The sequence below is a fragment of the Camelus ferus genome, chromosome 3 (assembly GCF_009834535.1).
Source record: "Camelus ferus isolate YT-003-E chromosome 3, BCGSAC_Cfer_1.0, whole genome shotgun sequence".
NCBI lineage: Eukaryota > Metazoa > Chordata > Mammalia > Artiodactyla > Camelidae > Camelus > Camelus ferus.
Window position 1 is genome coordinate 70041578 of NC_045698.1, and position 17983 is coordinate 70059560.

Here is a 17983-nt window from a genome sequence, read left to right on the forward strand (position 1 = left end):
CTTGTCCATTATATGAATGAAACCTCAGTTTCTTTTAATTTTAGAAGAAGCGGCTCCTCCCTCACGGCTCATCTGCTTGCACGGGGATAGCTGGTGAACGCAGACAGCACACAAGGACCCAAGTACTCACAGAATACAAGCATGCCCCCCACCCGTCACCCCTAAACAGCTATTGACACAGGCTTTAGGGATATTAACTCAAGGACGGGCTTGTGAATTTGATGCGGCCAGTTACCCAGAAGGGTCTGGCTGGCTCCTGTGGCAACAGCAGAATAATAAGAGCACCCTTGGGCTTCTGGTGCCAGCTGTGGAAGAGGGCAGAGCAGTGATTTGATGTGATGGGACAGTAGCTATGTGCAGTCACAGTGCCTTAGAGCAGGTGGAAGGAGTTACGAAAGGCCTACCCAAGTCATCTAGCAGCACAGAAAAAAGCCACTTTGGAGTCTAGAAGAGCTGTGTGTGACATACTCGACCCCCAGGGACATCTGCAGTGACCAAGGAACCCACTTTACCAGCCATGAGGTTCAGGAATGAGCTGATAAAAATGCCAGACACTGGCATTTCCACCTGCCTTACGAACCCACTGCTGCTGGGTTAATGGACAGGATGACTGGATATTTAAACAATTGAGATGGAAACCTGCTCTCTCAACAGGAGGACCAGGAGGCTCACTCAAGCCCTACGAACTGTAACTGAACATACCAGGAGCAGTTGCAGCATCTCTGCCATGTTAACACGGAGGCAGCTAGTCAGCACCATCCGAGTTCAGCTGTTGACCCTGGAGGACTGTTGCCAACTGTCAGTCAGGACAATAACTCAGTTTTGTCCTTGCCAAGGATCTGCCCCTGGAGGACATATTATAAAGCGGCCTTGGGACTGGCAGGTAAGTTCCAGGTACTTTGGTTATCCTGCCCTGTGGGGATAGGATTAGAAAGGAATTTACAAAATTTCACCTGTCTTCTACCTGCAATCCCCAACCCCTCCCGGAAACTAAAGTAATTAATCTGGGCCCGCGACTGCAGAAAGGCACCACTGGATTAACCGTGTGGTCTGCTACACCACCTCTCCAGTGTCCAGCGCCAGCTGTGGGGACCGAGGGTGGACAGGCGGTGTGGTGCTGTAGGCCAGGACAAAAACCACTGGCAGGGGTTATGGTATCTCAGCCTGCTGTCACTGCGTCGTATTTCAGTCACGATCTTCTGTGTATTGTAGCTGTTAAACATCTTATGTTCCTAGTCCGAGTGGAGGGAATTGGTTCTGACTGGGCAACAACAGTGGCCTCTCTGAGAAATAAGTTTGATTGCTGGGTCTACAGTGAGATGCTGCTGTTGTCGTCTGAAATTCCATCAGAAATTGACCTGATAAGCGCCAGACTCTGGAGTTTGCCCCAGCTCTTGGACTCATGACACTGTTTAGCTGCTGTGGTCTGTATTTGGCTGCAGTGCACCTCCACATCCTGACTCCAGGGACACTGTGGAAGAGGGCTGGACCAAGATGGTAAGGGCTGTGCATGTTGTGTAGGGGTGGAGTGTATGATCAGGCCACTCAAGACGGCAGGTTCCTTGCTCATTCTACATCCCACGTCTGACCAGTCCCTGCTCCACCTGTAACCGTACTCACATGAACGAGCTGCCCCCTGCCCCAGCTGGTGATGGTTCTAATCCTTAGGCCAGAATTGTTCCACCTACTAGTTTATTATCTGCCCTGGTGATGGTCATTAACTTGAAGGGTTGTGAGCCATGCGCCCCGGCTGCTGGTTTCCCTGGTAACGGATGATCCGACCTGATGTCAGTTCTCTTAGAAACAGTAGCCTCCTTTCCCCTGAGTGGTGAGGATTCCTGCCCTGTTCTGCAATTGCGGTTGTCACACCACGACCTTTTGCTTCGGACGTGTAAGATTCCCTTAAACCAGTACACCACTGGTGGCTCTGTTGCTGTGTCCAGGCTCTTACTTGGGTCTCGTGGCCGGGCAACTATTACAAGGCTTGCAGGCCTGCGCGGTGCAGCCGGACACGTGCGAAGCAGGTATCTGAAAATGCATGGACCACGAGGTGTCACATAGATGCCGACAGTATCCATGTCTGCTTTGTAACAGACTCACTACTCTAACCAGAGAACAGAAAATCATAAAATTGCTTAAATAGTTTTTCACTTAGGGAGGAAAAAGTAAACGTCTACTGCCATCTTAGGAAGTAAAGGTAACACGGCGGCAACCCCACGGCCCAGCCCCGCCTGGACCGTGAGTCGGATCTTAGGCGCACAAAGCGAACCTTTGTGCACTGGTAAATGGGGGGGAGGCATGGAGCAAGGAAATTGCTCTGAGGCCCAGGAGGACCTTGCAGCTCTGGAGAAAGATTACAAAGAGGTGGGCGTGGGCGCCGTGGAGGCAGAGGCAGCAGAAGGGGAGGGGTACTGAACACGGAGGGCAGCCGTAGCACGCACGCCTCTCCCTGCTCCCTCCTGCCCCGTCTCTGCACGGCTGGTTTCAAGTTGTTGACAGTTAAAGTTTCCATATTAAATGACAAAAATCACAACTCCGAACACGATTAAAAAAAAAAAAACATTGAATTTTCACCTTAAATGAGTGAATTGTATGGTATGTAAATTCGATCTCAAAGCTATTAAACCTTGTAGTAATCTGCAAGCCAGAGAAATCATTGTCCATCTGCAAGCCAGAAAACTCAGTCACAGCTGGGCCATGTAGAAATGCATTCAAGGCTTGCAAAACTGAGTCATGGCTCCTGCAGATACGGAATCATTCCTACTCCTCCAGGGTCTGGCTAAGAAATTCCTCAGATTCACACTGGTGAAAACAGCTCAGGGGTCTGTTTCGACCAGCTGTATACCCTTTCTCAAGGTGTCCTGCAACAATGCCTTCTTTGCTTAGAGAGAGGCTCACAGATAGGGGGTCATTTTTGTTGTTTGGAAGTCTGTGTCCCAGAGCAGAGTCGCCCTGACTGGTGGTATCCACTTGCCTTGGCTTAAATCCCCCATCCCGCTGTCAGGCAGATCTCCTTCCCAATTCAGCCTCGTCAGCTCAGGCAGCCATAGTTTGAGGTAAGAAGTCTGAAGGACAGCAGGTCCCCCGGTGCAGAGAGATGAAAAGCGAAAGACTAGCTGTGGGAAGAGCTAAGTAGGTGTGTGGGGAGAACAGAAAATACCCAGCTTCCTGCCTCTGTGCGGCCTCCCCTGCTCACGCTGTCTGCCTAGCTGTACAGGACCTTCCAGTCGTTCCTCCCAGGTCGCATCATAACACCACTGGAGCCAAACACAGCATCGCCTTCTGCGTGAAGTGCCATGCCGCTTCAGCAAAGCCCTGGATCCCAGTGACCTTGACAATGCAGGTCTTTTAGTAAAATTAGGTACAGTGCTAAGACTTTTAGATTGTATTATTCACTGAAGGAATTCAAAGAAATATTACAATTAAATATTAATCATAACTTCAAGTTTGTGAGGTAGAAAAAGAGATATTCCAAAGAATTTCTGATAGTTATTCTGGGAAAAACAGGTTCTACAGTTTTCAAATGCACATTGGGGTGGAAATAGGAAAGGGATATGAAAACAATCTCAAACTCTGTATGTATTACATTTGATTGTAAATTCCTTAGTGAACATAAAGTAGTATGTGATTGTGAAATAAGTTGGTGCAGAGACTAGTGTTCTGCCTAATTCGGTTTCCACTGGCAAATGAGAATGAGATTCTTGAGAACTTGCCTGCTTTATTTGTAGTCCCTTAAATGTGGTGTTTGCATCAGCTCTATCCATCCAAAGGGGGAAGAGGGTTGAATGCTCTGCTACCATCATTCATAAAGCTAGGAAACTTGATTAAGCACCTCTTTGCGCTGCCAGGTAATATAAATAATGCCATGGACTATGTGTAATCAATCACCAGATGCTTTGGATCTCTGCCTTAGTGATAATTAACGTGTGTGGCAGGTCAACAGCAAGTGCAGATCTCTGCAGCAAAGACTGTCTTGGCCTCCCCAGAAGGACACACATTAAAGTTTTATTTTGGAGAGTTCTGAGCTGTGCATTAATGAATGCTGAATTCCTCTCCCCTGAATCTCTCAGACTGTTACATCCAAATGTCTACCCGACAGATTCATTTTGAATGTGTATCTGAAATTCATCATGTTCAAAACTGAACTTCTTTTCTTTCCCTAACCTGCTCCTCTTAGTCTTTCTCATCTCAGTTAGTGGCAACTCCATCCTGCTGATTACTCACTCCTCAAAAGTTTACAGTCATCACAGACTCCTGTCTTCCTCTAAATGCCTATAATCAATGTCAGCCAATTCTGTGTAATCTAGCTTTAAAATATAACAGATACTAAGCATTTCTTGGCACATTCATTGCTACCAATGCCATCTTTCTGTGTCACCTGAATTATTGCAACAGCCTCCTAACCAGGCCTCCATTGCCCTTTCTCATTCTAGCTTCCAGAGTGATTATCTACAAACTTGTCAGATCATGTCACTGTCCTCAGATGCTTTCAGTGAGTTACATATTATTCAGACTAGAAACAGATTCCATACCATGTCCTACAAGGCCTCCAACAGTTTATTCCACCCCCTTGCCTCTCTGATCTCCTGTTACACTCCTCCTTACTATTCCACAAAACACTGAACCCAGAGACACCACAGAACCTTTGCACTTGCTGTTTCTTTTCTCTGGATTGCTCTTCCCCCAGGAACACATGTGGCTCCTTTTCTCACTTTCTGCAAAACTTGGCCTATGGGTCACCTTCTTCTGTAAGATGATTTTTCTGCTCCCTATTGTGTTCCTGACTTCCTCCATGCCTTTTATGTACCTGTAGTTTTTTCATTTTCATTGCTATTTAGTATTCCATTGTATGAATATGCCACAATTCATTTATCCAGCCTACTGATAGATATCTATGTTATTTCCAATGTTTTGCTATTACAAAAATTCCTCCCATTAACATTCTTGAACATTGCTTTGGGTGCAGAATTGCTGCACTATGGGCTTGTTCATCTTCTGTTTTGCTATGTATGTAATGCTAAATTGTTTTTCCAAAATAGTTAACTTATATACTCACCAATAATGTATAACTGTGTTGTTTGCTCTCATCTTTACCAATAATTTTAGTTATTCCCAATCTGGTAGGTTTTAAATCATCTTTAATAATGATTTTAATTCGCATTTTCTCTGGCTATTAATGAAGTTGAGCATCTTGGAATGTATATTTATTTATTCCAGCAGGAAACAAATGACAAGTTAGGATAATCAAAGTGACTAAGCCCAGAGATGGGAATGGGAATTAGGAGAAACCCAGGCTGTTAATAATAGAGCTGTTTCTACACCTAGATCCAAAAGGACAAGAGGAAAGAGGGGTTACTGGAAACCCAGGAGAACAGAGTTTTGTAAAGCAGGGACCTTTGGTTGAAAGAAGCAGCCAGAGTGAGGAAGGGAATAAGGAAAAGAAATATCTCAACTTCTTTCTCCTCCTTCCTCCTGATCTTCTGCCAGGAATCCCCACTGGCCAAATCTACCTGGAAGTCAGTGGGAATGGGAACTCTGCTGATGCCAGGCTCCTGGACAGAGCACCAGGTGAAGAACAATGGGAAGCTGGTGCACAGGGGCAAATGAAAGATACTTGCAGGAGTCGTTCACTTTTCTCTTCTATGAAATGCCTATTCAAGACCTTTACTATTTTGATATTAGGTTATCTTTTTCATATTGATTTCTATTAGTTCTTTATGTGGACAGTTATTTCTACTGCAAATAATATCAGTTTTCTTCTAATCCTTATGACTTTTCTTTCTTTTTTCTTGCCTTCATGTGCTGGCTAGAGCCTCCTGTACAGTGGCAGTAATACTTGGCTTGTTCATGATCTTGAAGAGAATACTTTTAATGTTTTCTTCATTCAGTATAAATGCTTACTATAGTTTTCTCTTGATAATATGCCCTTTATCAGGATAAGGAAATGCCTTTCTGAGTTTGCCAAGTTTTTCTTTTTTAATTTCAAATGGATGTTAATATTCAGCAAATACTTTTTCTGAATCTACTAGATCAGGTCTACAAACTACTACACCACAGGCCAAATCCAGTCTACTTTTTTTTTTTGGCAAGCAAAATTTTATTGGAAAATAGACCACACCAATTTGTTTAGTATGTATATACAGCTGTGTACACTACAATGGCAGAACTGTGTAGTTCCAACAGAGAATGTGTGATCTGCAGAGCTGGAAATATTTACCCCTTAGCGAAGCCCTCTACAGAAATGTTCGCCAACCAGAAGACGACATAACTTTTCTTTCTCACCTCCGATCATGTGGTTTTGCTGGCTCTTCTGAAGTTGCATGCCCAAATCCAGCCTCTGCCCTTTTCTGCTCTGTTTCAGGAGGCTGATCTTTACTGCTTGTATCCCCAAGCTCCCTGCCACTGATTTCCCATGGGGGCTGACAGAAGAAAGGCCCTAGCAGGAGATGGAAGAGTGGTACCCCCCGATGGTCGCAGTTTTCACAGTGGTTGTTACACTTGTCATGGTTTTGGCAGTCGTTGTTTCCCTCTATGACTGCCACGACCAATGGTCAAACCCTCTTCCATAAACCATCTCTCACTGGGCATTTCGTCTCCTTGCCTCTTCAGTCCTAGAGGTTTCTGGTTATTGCTGGTTACCAAATGTCCCACCATCCCTTGTGGGTTCCATTAATCTTTCTTTAAACAGTTCTTTAAATTCTCTTCAGCTAAAACCATTTTGTGTGTTTCATCGCTTTTTTGCCAGGTCTCTTAGAAGGGCAGTTAATTAAACCAACCTTGCACTTTGGGGACTCACTTAATTTGGTCATAATGCATATTGTTTTAGGTCACTGGATTCAGTTTAGTAATTTTTTAGGCCTTTGTTTTTGTGTTTATGAGAGAATAACTTGTTATTTCATTTTCTTATTCTGTCATTTTCAGATTTTGATACCAAGATTATATACCCTCATGCCAAGCTTTAACATACTTCTATACCAAGAATAATTTGTGTAAGATTAAAATTATGTGTTCCTTACATTTTTTTATAAGTAGTAAAATAATCTGGTTTATTATTTCCTCTTGAACCACTTTTGCAGGTTAACTTTTTAAAAAATATATATCAATTTCATTAAGGTTTCAAATTAATTGGAATAAAGTTATATTAGCATCTATCTTTTAAATTATTTGCCCTATATGTGATTCTGACCCTTTTTATATCACAATTTTATTTACAAATTCTCTAGGTATATTTTAAAATTAGGGTTGCTAGATTTGTCTCAATTTATTAGTGTTTTCAAAGAAACAAAAATTGACCCTATTCATCCTGTTATTACAAGCTTATTTTCTATTCCATTAATTTCTATTATCTTCATGATTTCAAACCTTCTATTTTCTTTAGGCTTATTCACTCATTCCTTTTATACCACATTAAACTGGATGCTTACTTAGCTCATTACTTTATAACCTTTACTTTTTCCAATATAAGCATGTAAGTCATAAATTTTCCTCTAAGCACAATTTGAGCTGCATCCCACAAAATTTTAAGAACAGTTTTATTGAGGTATAATTCATATACCATACAATTTACCCATTTAAAGTGAGTAACTCAATAGGTTTTGGTATATTACATGATTAATTTTTTAATTGGTAAACTATATATAACATAAAGGTTGCCATTTCGACTATTTAAAGTGTACAATTCAATGACATTAATTATATTCACAATGTTGTGCAACCATTAGCACTATTCCCAGAAGGTCTTCATTACTTCAAGCAGAAACTTTATAGTCATTAAACATTAACCCCCCATTTCTTCTCCTCTATCCCCTGGTAACCACTAATCTACTTTCTATCTTGATTAATTGCTTATTCTATATATTTCATGTAAGTGGAATCATACAGTATTTATCCTGTTATATCTGATATATTTCACTCAGCATAATAGCTTCAAGAATTAATTTCGTTGTAGCATTATTCAGAACTTCATTCCTTTTGATGGCTGACTATATTCCGTTGCGTGTATATACCACATTTTATCTATTTATTCATCTGTTGAGGGACACTTGAGTTGTTTCTACCTTTTGACTATTGAGTAATGCTACAATAAACATTGGCACACAGTTTTCTGTTCCAGTCACTGTTTTCAGTTCCTTTGGGTATGTATCTAAGAGTGGAATTGCTGAGTTGTATGGTAAGTCTATGTTTAGCTCTTTGAGGAACAGCCAAACTGTTTCCCATAGTGGCTGCACCATTTTACATTCTTTCTAGCAGTGTGCAAATGTTCCAGTTTCTCCATATTCTCTTCAATACTTGTTATTTTGGGGGTTTTTTGTTTTAAATTTTTATAGCCATTCTAATGAGTGTGAAGTGGTATCTCATTTGTGTCTCTTCTTTGGAGAAGTGTGTAATCAAACCCTTTGCCCATTTTTAAATTGGGTTGTTGTCTTTTCATGTGTTGAGTTCTGGGAGTTTTTACATATTCTTGATTTTGTGCCTTTTCTCATTACATAACTTTAACCCATAACGTATTGACTACCTCAGGTAAAATTAGTGATTATTAAACATAGGTTGTGATTAATATGGCTTAACAGAGGATTTACTGTAAGTCCTATTCTCAAAGTCTAGGCAGATTTATCACTGATTTGCTTCTAGCTATGACCAAGTTGCATAAACCACCACTATGATTATTTTATCACTGTTTATTTACCATGTAAAATTAAAAAATAAATAATACATGTATATTATTTGTAAGGATGGAATTTTAAATGACAAGTGAAAAAACCCATAATAAAAAATATTCCCTAGAAACCCAGAGACTGTAGATTATATATTACAGTGCAATAGGAAAACTCATTGGAGAAATAGAGCCATTCCACTTAGTATTTTTCTCTGCAGCACTATTTGGGAAATGGTAAAGGAGAAGGAGTGAAGTCAGACTTCCCTTTTCTTCAGTTTCTCCTCTATTCTCCACTTCGGTTCCTGGAATCTCTTCTCTCAGAACTAACAGAGGCTTCACTGGGATGTAGGAGAGGGGAGTCAAGTTGTCACTGGCTATCTGGTCTCCTCCAGCTATCCACTAGGCCAAGGAAATGGCTCTCCTCCAAGTTTGGACATTGATGTGTTCAGATAAGGGAAGTCCCCTGGACCCAGTCCCCTGGACTGTTAACCTCTAAACAAGTTGTGGTGGGGTACACAGAAAAAGTTGTGTTAATGAGGATGAGGAAGTAAGAAAGGGTGCGAGGAGGACACTGAGGGGTTAGAGGAAGCAGAAGAACCATTTGGTCTGGGCCTCATACTCAGGGCAGGCTACCAATTTATATACTTTAAAATTTGATGGCATTGAATTGATATTTGCTTCTTTAACATCAGTTGTAACATTGCACAAAGCTGGCATTTCCCACTCAATACTAAATGCATTTGTAGAAAACAAAAGTTTGGGGGAAAGAATTGCTTTTTAAATGCTTATTTTGGTTTTTAATTAGTAATCATAATGGTTAAAAACTCCAACCAGAAGTGGCCCAGTCCTTTTTAGAACTCTGAACAAAAAGATTGCTAGAACTTTCTACACAGTCAAAAAATGAGTTGAAGATGCTTAAGGTAGGGATCCCAACAAGATGTCTGTGCAAAAGGCTGTCAATGAGAGTCTAAGATTGAATATAAGTAAGGAAATGTTTTCATGAAGAACTACTGGTCACTATTTCACTTCCCTGTTGGAATGCAAGTTCTAGGAGGACAGAGATTTCTGTTACTCACTGACACATCCTCAGTGCCAGGGCAGTACATGGAAATAGTAGACATTTAGTGCATACCTTGTTTTGAGTGAATGAGTGAATTTCACAACAAAACATGTAGTAAGTTTTGTAGATCTTAGTGAGTTACTTTAAGATGGTGATATAAGAAAAATCTTACACTTCAAATGTTAACCATGGTATTTAAAAACTTTTCAAACAAGGGAATTACTCTCATTCAAAATACTTTTCCTTTATTGTAGCTTGGCATTTCCATTTCCTTCTGTATCATGTTTTTAAGTGTTCATAAAAACACCAGAAGGTGGCATACAAAACCTCATAAAAACATTTCTGGAAATTTTTGGTCAAAATTTTACTATATATGTAGAGAAAACCTCCCCTAAATCCAGGTAAAAGGGACCCCACTCTAGACCCTTTGCTTGAGGCTGGGCTCTGTTCCCCCTTGAACGTATGTCCCTACCTGGAGGGTGAAAAGGCCACAGGACCCAGGGACAGGTCCTTCCTCAGCTGGAGAACCCCTCTTTACTCTGTTCCAAGGGGCTGGACGGACAGCTGGAGAGCACAGCCCAAGGCCTGGGCTGGTCAAAGGGCGCGTCTATAGAAGCAAGGGTAGGGGAGAGGGGCAGCGCAGCTTAGGGGTGGTGTGGGCTGTCCTTGCGAGATGCAGGGGTTGAGGCAAGGCTAGGACTGCTCTCTCTGCTATGCCAGTCACTAGTGTGAGGCTTGAGGAGTCCAAGGATTCCTGGAAAATTAAGGCATATTTACCAGGGTAAGAACAATTTATTAGCTCAATTTATAACTTCTAAATATTTAGGTGTGTGGTATATGGACCTCCATTTTCACTCTTGATGGGGCCCTGCAAATATTAGAGACAAGACTATGCATGTGTATATAATTTGTAGGTATTTTCTGTGTGTTTTTATTTACATATAATCTGTATTTGGAATATCTAGGTGAGAATTCTGAGATTTCAGTAATAAAATTGGATTTATAGTAGTTTTTTTAATTTAAAAAGTTTTAATACAATTTTTAGAGATTACTTTCCATTTAGTTAGTACAAAACATTGGCTACTTTACTCATGTTGTATGATACATCCTTGTAGCTTATCTTACACCCAGTAGTTTGTACCTAGTACTGCCCCAACTCTATATTGCTGCCCTCCCCACAAAACTGGTAGCCACTAGTTTGTTCTCTATGTCTCTGAGTCTGCTGCTTTTTTGTTTTATTCACTAGTTTGTTGTAATTTTTAGATTCCACATAAGTGATACCATACAATATTTGTCTTTCTCTGACTTATTTCACTTGGTGTAATGCCCCCCCAAGTCCACCTGTGTTGCTGCAAATGTCAAAATTTCATTTTTGTTATGGCTGAATATATATTCCATTGTGTGTGTGTGTGTGTTTGTATGTATATATATGTGTTTATATATATAAATACCATATATATATAAATACCACATCTTCTTTATCCATTCTTCTGTTGATGGACACTTAAGTTGCTTCCATTGTCTTAGCAAACGTAAATAATGCTGCTATGAACACTGACTGGGGTACATGTATCTTTTCAAATTAGTGTTTTTGTTTTTTTCGAATATATACGCAGAAGTAGAATAGTGTACGAGGGTTTCCTTTACTCCACATCCTCTCCAACATTTGTCATTAGTGGTCTTTTTGATGATAGCCATTCTGCCAGGAGTGAGGTGATACTTCATTGTGGTTTTGATTTGCATTTCTCTGATGATTAGTGATGTTGAGCATCTTTGCATGTGCCTGTTGGCCATCTACATTTCCTCTTTGAAAAAATATCCATTCAGTTCTTCTGTCCATTTTTAATTGGGTTGTTTGTTTTTTGATGGTGAGTTGTATGAGCTGTTTATTAATCCATTATTACATTGGAGATTAATTCATTATTGTCTATATTATTTGCAAATATTTTCTCCCATTCAATAGGTTGTCTTTTAATTTTGTCAATGGTTTCCTTTGCCTTGCAAAAGTGTTTAAGTTTAATTAGATCCTGTTTGTTTATTTTTGTTTTTATTTCCTTTACTTTAGGGTACAGATCCAAAAAACTATTGTTGTGATTTATGTCAAAGAGTGTTCTGCCTATTTTCCTCTATGAATATTATAGTATCTGGTCTTATATTTAGGTCTTTAATCCATTTTGAGTTTATTTTTGTATGTGTGTTAGAGAATGTTCTGATTTCGTTTTTTTATATGTAGCTGTCCAGTTTTCCCAGCACCACTTATTGAAGAGACTGTCTTTTCTCAATTGCATATTCTTTTCTCTGTTGTTGTATATTAATTGACTGTAAGTATGTGGGTTTATTTTTTGGCTTTCTATCCTGTTCCATAGATCTATGTGTCTGTTTTTGTGCCAGTACCATACTATTTTGATTACTGTACTTCGTAGTGTAGTCTGAAGTCAGGGAGTGTGATTCCTCCAGCTCTATTCTTCTTTCTCAAGATTGTTTTGGCTATTCAGTCTTTTGTCTTTCCATACAAATTTTAAAATTGTTCTAGTCCTGTGGTATTTTGGTATTTTGATATGGATTGCATTGAATCTGTAGATTGCCTTGGGTAGCATGGTCATTAACAATATTGATTCTTCCAATCCAAGAATTGTATGTTTTTCCATCTGTTTATGTTATCTTAAATTTTTTTGTCAGTATCTTATAGTTTTCCAAATACAGGGTCTTTTGCCTCCTTAGGTAGGTTTATTCCTAGGTTTTTTGTTTGTTTTCTTTTTTGATGCATTGGTAAGCGGCATTTTATTTGAATAGCTTACATTGACTATATATCAGGGAATAAAAATAACTTTCATCATAAATGGCCTTTACCAGAATTTGCAAACAAAGATGAGAATGGCAGCTATTGCAGCTATCTACCAGTAGTCTGGTCTTCCTCCTTCAAGGAATATAGTTAGATTATATTAGGCGTGGCTATGTGGCAAGTTTTTTTTTTTTTTTTAACTTTGGTTTAGACTCTTTTTATAACAGTTTTGAGACATAACGCATATAAAACTTACCCTTTTAAAGTATACAATTTGGTGGATTATAGTATTTTCAGAGTTATGCAACATCACTATTAACTTTAGAACATTGTTATCGCCACACACGCACACAAGCCATACCCATTAGCAGGGTGTGACTAAGTTTCACCATTGTAATCTGAGCAGAAAGGATGTGCGTCATTACACACCAAGTCTTTTCACAGCTAGTGCTCAGTTCACCATGTTCTCCCCTGGCCATGGTGATGAATGTATTCCAGAGGTGAGGTTTCTTGAGCCTGCATCTTGGTGAAATGCAGTGAGTGAGGATGAAAATGGAGCCTTAAGGAACCAAAAGGGTGGTTAAGGAATAAAGCTCTGTTGTCTCAAGCCACTACGATGCTGAGGTGGTTTGTAAACATGGCAAGATGTAGCCCAACATGACCAATGCACACAAGATAAAGGACTGCTTGGTCAGAAAGCATTTAGGGGAGGCAGAATTCTTTGAAACATGTTTAGAAATTGTGATTCTAAAATGACTCACTACTTACCCTTTTAAAAATGGAAAAAGAGTCAGATGATCATTGAAAAAAACTGACTTCATTTGAGCTAAGAAAAGGACACTTGATAACTTACATTTACCAAAGAGAGGGTTCAATATGACTCCATCATGAACTTTGTTTTTGCTATGGGAGCAAGATAGGTAGGTATCACTGTTTGAGGTTTCTTAAGGTTTCTTTCTGGAATTCTACCTGGAATTTATTTGGACTGTGGTATAGGATGGGGTCCTTGATTTCTTTCCTCTAATCACTTATTCTTCAGCTTATTAAGCATAATGTAATCTTTCTTCTTAAATGAGTAATTCCAATACCTCAGGTCTCCATTTTCAATATTACTGTTTAGTGCGATAAAAAAAATTGTGAGATATTTTGTAGATCTTAATTAACAGGCACCATTCATTATTCTTGCTACCAGTATGGCTTAGGTTCCAATTATACATCGTCACTTCAAAATCTTACCATTTAATCCTCCATGCTTTTCCTCTCTCCTCCTGTAATCAATTCTATACTACCTGACAGATTAAACTTCCTAAAGTGTAGTCCTGATTCACAATACTTTCCTATACAAAGATCTTAAATGGCTCTCAGAAAATACAAAATAATTTAGACAGGTATTTGTATTACTTTGCCAGGGCTGCTGTAACAAAGTGCCACTAACCAGGTGGCTTAAACAAAAGATAATTTCACAGGTCTGGAGGCGACAAATCTGGGATGAAGGTGTTGACAGGGTTGGTTCCTTCTGTGGCTGTGAGAAAGAACCTGTTTCATGCCTCTCCTTTAGTTTCTCATGGTTTTCTGGTAATCTCTGGCATTCCTTGGCTTGTGGAAGAATCACCCCAATCTTTGCCTTCATCTTTACATGGCTTTCTCCTTGAGTCTGGGACCAAATTTCCTCCCTGTATCAGGTATCAGTCCTATTGGATTAGGGCCACACTCTACTCCGATATGACCTCATCTCAGCTAATGTTACTGCCTGCAATAACCTCATTTCCAAGTAAGATCACATTCTAATGTACTATGGTTTAGGACTTCAGCATGTGAATTTGGAGGGAGGCAGACACAATTCAACTTATAACAGTATTGGAAGCCCTCTATAAGGTTTTCTATTTTCTACTTCTCTTTCAGCTTTATTTCCTCATACCTTACTACTTCACCTACACCCGAGGCAATGTAGACAACAAAAAGCCCTGCTTTTGTGGAAACACAATACTTTCCTGTCTCTGCATTTCTTTTCCTCTAGTTCTCTAAATCCTCTCATCAAATCCTATTCACTCTTCAGGGTCAAGCTCAAATCATCCTTCTTCCTCGAGCATAAACCTAAGTTTCCCACCCAGAAATAACCGCTTTCTTTTTTGCCTTCCTAAGTATATTACTTGCACTTCTCTTATGGAATTTAGCATGTAACTTGTAACTTATGTTGTATGTGGCTTATAAGGTCTTTTTTCCTTACCTGACTGTAGGTCCCTTATGAGGATCAGGCACACACAGCTTTTATTTTCCCCAGTGTTCTTAAAAAGTGCTTTATGACAAATATTTGTTGATCAAAGTTATAACTATCATAGAAATTACAGTTTAAAATCTTTATCAGTTATTTTATCATTATTATTTACTTCTTTAAGACGGGAAAAAATGTTATTAATGGAAGCTTTTGACTTCAATATACATTATGGAAACACACATATTTTCAATCCAGTCCATAGTTTTAGATCCTAACCCTGAGCCTGTCTAACAAGGTGAAATTACCAGTATCCAGTAAGAGCCCATTAAACAACTCTAAACTTTTTCCTTTAATACTGTTTTTAGAAGTTTCAATGACACAGAAAGAAGTTTCACTTAATACATTATTATGGTTGAATAAATATTTATTAATCCCATTCTAGGTAGTTCAAACTTATTTTTTTAAAAGGGGAGAACATTCAAAAAAAAAAAAAAAGAAAAAAAAGAAAACTAAAGACATAGTACCAATACCAGACAAATATTTGAGTGTTCTGAGCTAGAATTTAGTTTACTTCCTAAGAAGCAAGCATGCTTTGCCTGTTCTTTTTTTTAGAAGAAAAAGTGAATTCTATATATTATATGCTTCCTTCACCTTTATACATATATGCACTGACATTCAAATGAGGTACAACTTTAGATAAATAAATAGTTATAAAATAAATCTCTGAATTTAGTCATTGAGAGTGTGTCAAGACACTTTTTCTATGTAACATTTTTGAATGGAAAAGATACAAAGATTCAAGGAGATATACTTTCTAAACACGCACTTTAAATAAATGTTGGCATTTACTAACTTAAGTACTCAAGGACTTGGTTTGAAGAGTCCAATAGACTAAAAGTCTGCTTTTCAAGAGTACTATGATCGCCTATCAATGGAGAGATTTTGGCATTTCTGTATTCTAATAGTTCACGATCCTTGCTTGATGTCAGTAGTTCATTATCGACTACTCCAATAGTTGCATCTTCTACCAGAATATTTGCTTGGTATGCTCCAACTGGAATTTCAGGCAATCCAATGTAGTCATGATCTGCCACTACTGAACCTTGTAAGAGATAAAGATTGTCTGAAAGAAGAAACATTACAATTTGGCCTTTTAGAATTACAATTAAATATCATTTAAAAATTAAACAATGTTAAATGAGGAACAAAATCCCAAGTAATAAAAATTAACTATCAAGATTAATTTCAGGTGGGTTCTCCTGTCTACTAAATAAATCTACATGTTGAAGAATGAATAAAATGAGATACAAATTTGGCAGTTCATATATACAGAATTCAGGAGAGACCAAGAAATTAAAAAGATCCAAGCTTTCCTGTTCTCTTGACCTGTCTTTGGTAGGTGTGGGTGAGGGGGTGGAAGAGGCTGAGAATTATGGTACAGGTTAAAAACAAAAGTTATAAAACTGTATTTTTGATGTTCATGATATCCTTAAATACTTCTGCAAAGCATTTCTGGTGAATTATAATGGGGTCTTGAAAGATATTTTGACAAATAGAATTGTTAAATCCATACATTTTCAATTTTAAGTAATTTGCTATTTTTTATAGAGTCCATATTAGGACAATGATATCAAATTGTTATAATATGAAGTTATAAACTAAAATGAAGATAAAGTTCCTAGAATCAGGCTATGTGATAGGAATGTGAAAGTAGGAAGGCTACAATGAATCACATTAAAAAGTTTAGCTTACCTAAGTGTGACTTAATACCAAAATCCTCATGAACTCTTAAGGTGTAGCTAAATCCATACGGAAATATTGACAAGAAATTTTCCTTGTCAGCATTTTATTTTATTTTGGGCAAATTTATCATCACTATCAAAAAAGGAAAATGCTTCAAACGGATGTTAAACTGATGGCAAAGCAGCAGCATCTTTATAAATAAAGGTTAATAGTATATGAAAGAATTCCTCCCTACTTGATATTTTAATTCATTACAACAAGGAACTCTTCCACCACAGCTGATTAACTTCCTGAAATCCCGCCATCTCTTTCTGGATTTTCTCCCAAAACATTAACGGTCTTTTAAAGATTTTAATAGCTTAGTCCTCAAATTTTAAGTTCAAGAAATAGCAAAAGGAACATTAATTGCCCATTCAGATTAGAGATCCATGAAAGTTTCTCAAAAAAGATAAATTTGCTAACATATCCTAGAACATGATTCCAACCTACCCATCCTCATACTAATACGTGAAAAGCTCATGAGCCTATTCAACCCCAGAAGTTACAAACTTAAGAATTTTAAATTTACAGACATCAAAAGATCAAACAAAGCTATGCTTTATCCCAAGATATGGCCTAAGTGGACTTGAGTTTGTATGGGCATTGAGTTCTGCCCATTTTGTTCTTCATCAGTCAAAGTGTACTCGGTATTTTAGTTTTGAGAAGTTTCCCAAGTTTAATCCCACCAATTCTTATTAATGCAGAAGTAGTAATTAGATTGAAAATGCTGTTAAAAAGATACACATGTAAATAAAAGTATAGATAACTGAAGGTAGTAAGAAAATGCTTTTTGTACATCGATTGGTAGGGGATGAATTGCTGGACAAGAGAACAATTCTTAAAGATAAATAACTCATGCTACCCGTGAGGAGCGCTCTGTTCAACAGCAGCAAAAAGGAGGAAAAATGATCAGTGAAACTGAAACACTTTTAGAATGTGTTGCTAGAGGTTTAACGACAAAGTTTGCTATTCGCCTGTTAACAGTGGAGAGGGCTAGGTAGTAATTTAAAGGAGACCGTGAAAAAGGCTAAGTGTGGTAAAAAGTGTTGCTAATATGCTAAAATATTTCTAATAATCCGTGGAGCATTCTGATAGGTAGGTTCGGGGTCCGCATGGTGCTGTGAAGTGCTAGTGACAGCAGCCGCTGCAGCACTTCAGGTATATCCAAACATCTTTGTAGAGATCATCGATGAAGGAAATTTTTTTTTTTAAGCAAGGAAATTTTCTATCTCAAAAATTTTTTCCCACTACAGATGAAGCAGGTCTATTTTAGAAGAATATGTCCAGTAAACATGTATCAACAGGGAAAATACAGATAGATGTAAAGCTCTTAGAAGTTATCACTTTTATTTCCTAGAAATGCATTTAAAGATCTGGAGCTTAAGCACCTCCAAGTTACACTGGACTTAGAAACAAATGGACTTTACCAGCCTCACTTGTTTGTAAGAGGAGAGCATCTTCATGTAAGTAAGCGAAAGCAATATATAT

At 38.6% G+C, this 17983-nt stretch overlaps 1 protein-coding gene and 1 long non-coding RNA gene across 5 annotated transcripts in view; one reads left to right on the forward strand and one right to left on the reverse strand.

Moving 5' to 3' along the window:
• LOC116662632 overlaps window positions 1-17983 on the forward strand; it is a 22280-nt gene continuing 4297 nt past the window's right edge. Inside the window, exons 1-2 of the long non-coding RNA XR_004318605.1 lie at window positions 1-883; window positions 17853-17958. This is a non-coding gene — a long non-coding RNA (uncharacterized LOC116662632). The remainder of the gene's footprint in view (window positions 884-17852; window positions 17959-17983) is intronic.
• The window catches only part of GIN1 (gypsy retrotransposon integrase 1), a 20326-nt gene continuing 17462 nt past the window's right edge, over window positions 15120-17983 (reverse strand). For 3 of the 4 annotated variants that reach the window (XM_006186698.3, XM_032476455.1, XM_032476457.1), the window contains one exon: window positions 15120-15836. In XM_006186698.3, coding sequence (XP_006186760.1) covers window positions 15562-15836 — 275 coding nt within the window. In that variant the 3' untranslated portion in view covers window positions 15120-15561. The remainder of the gene's footprint in view (window positions 15837-17983) is intronic. The other variant, XM_032476456.1, reaches the window with a different exon arrangement.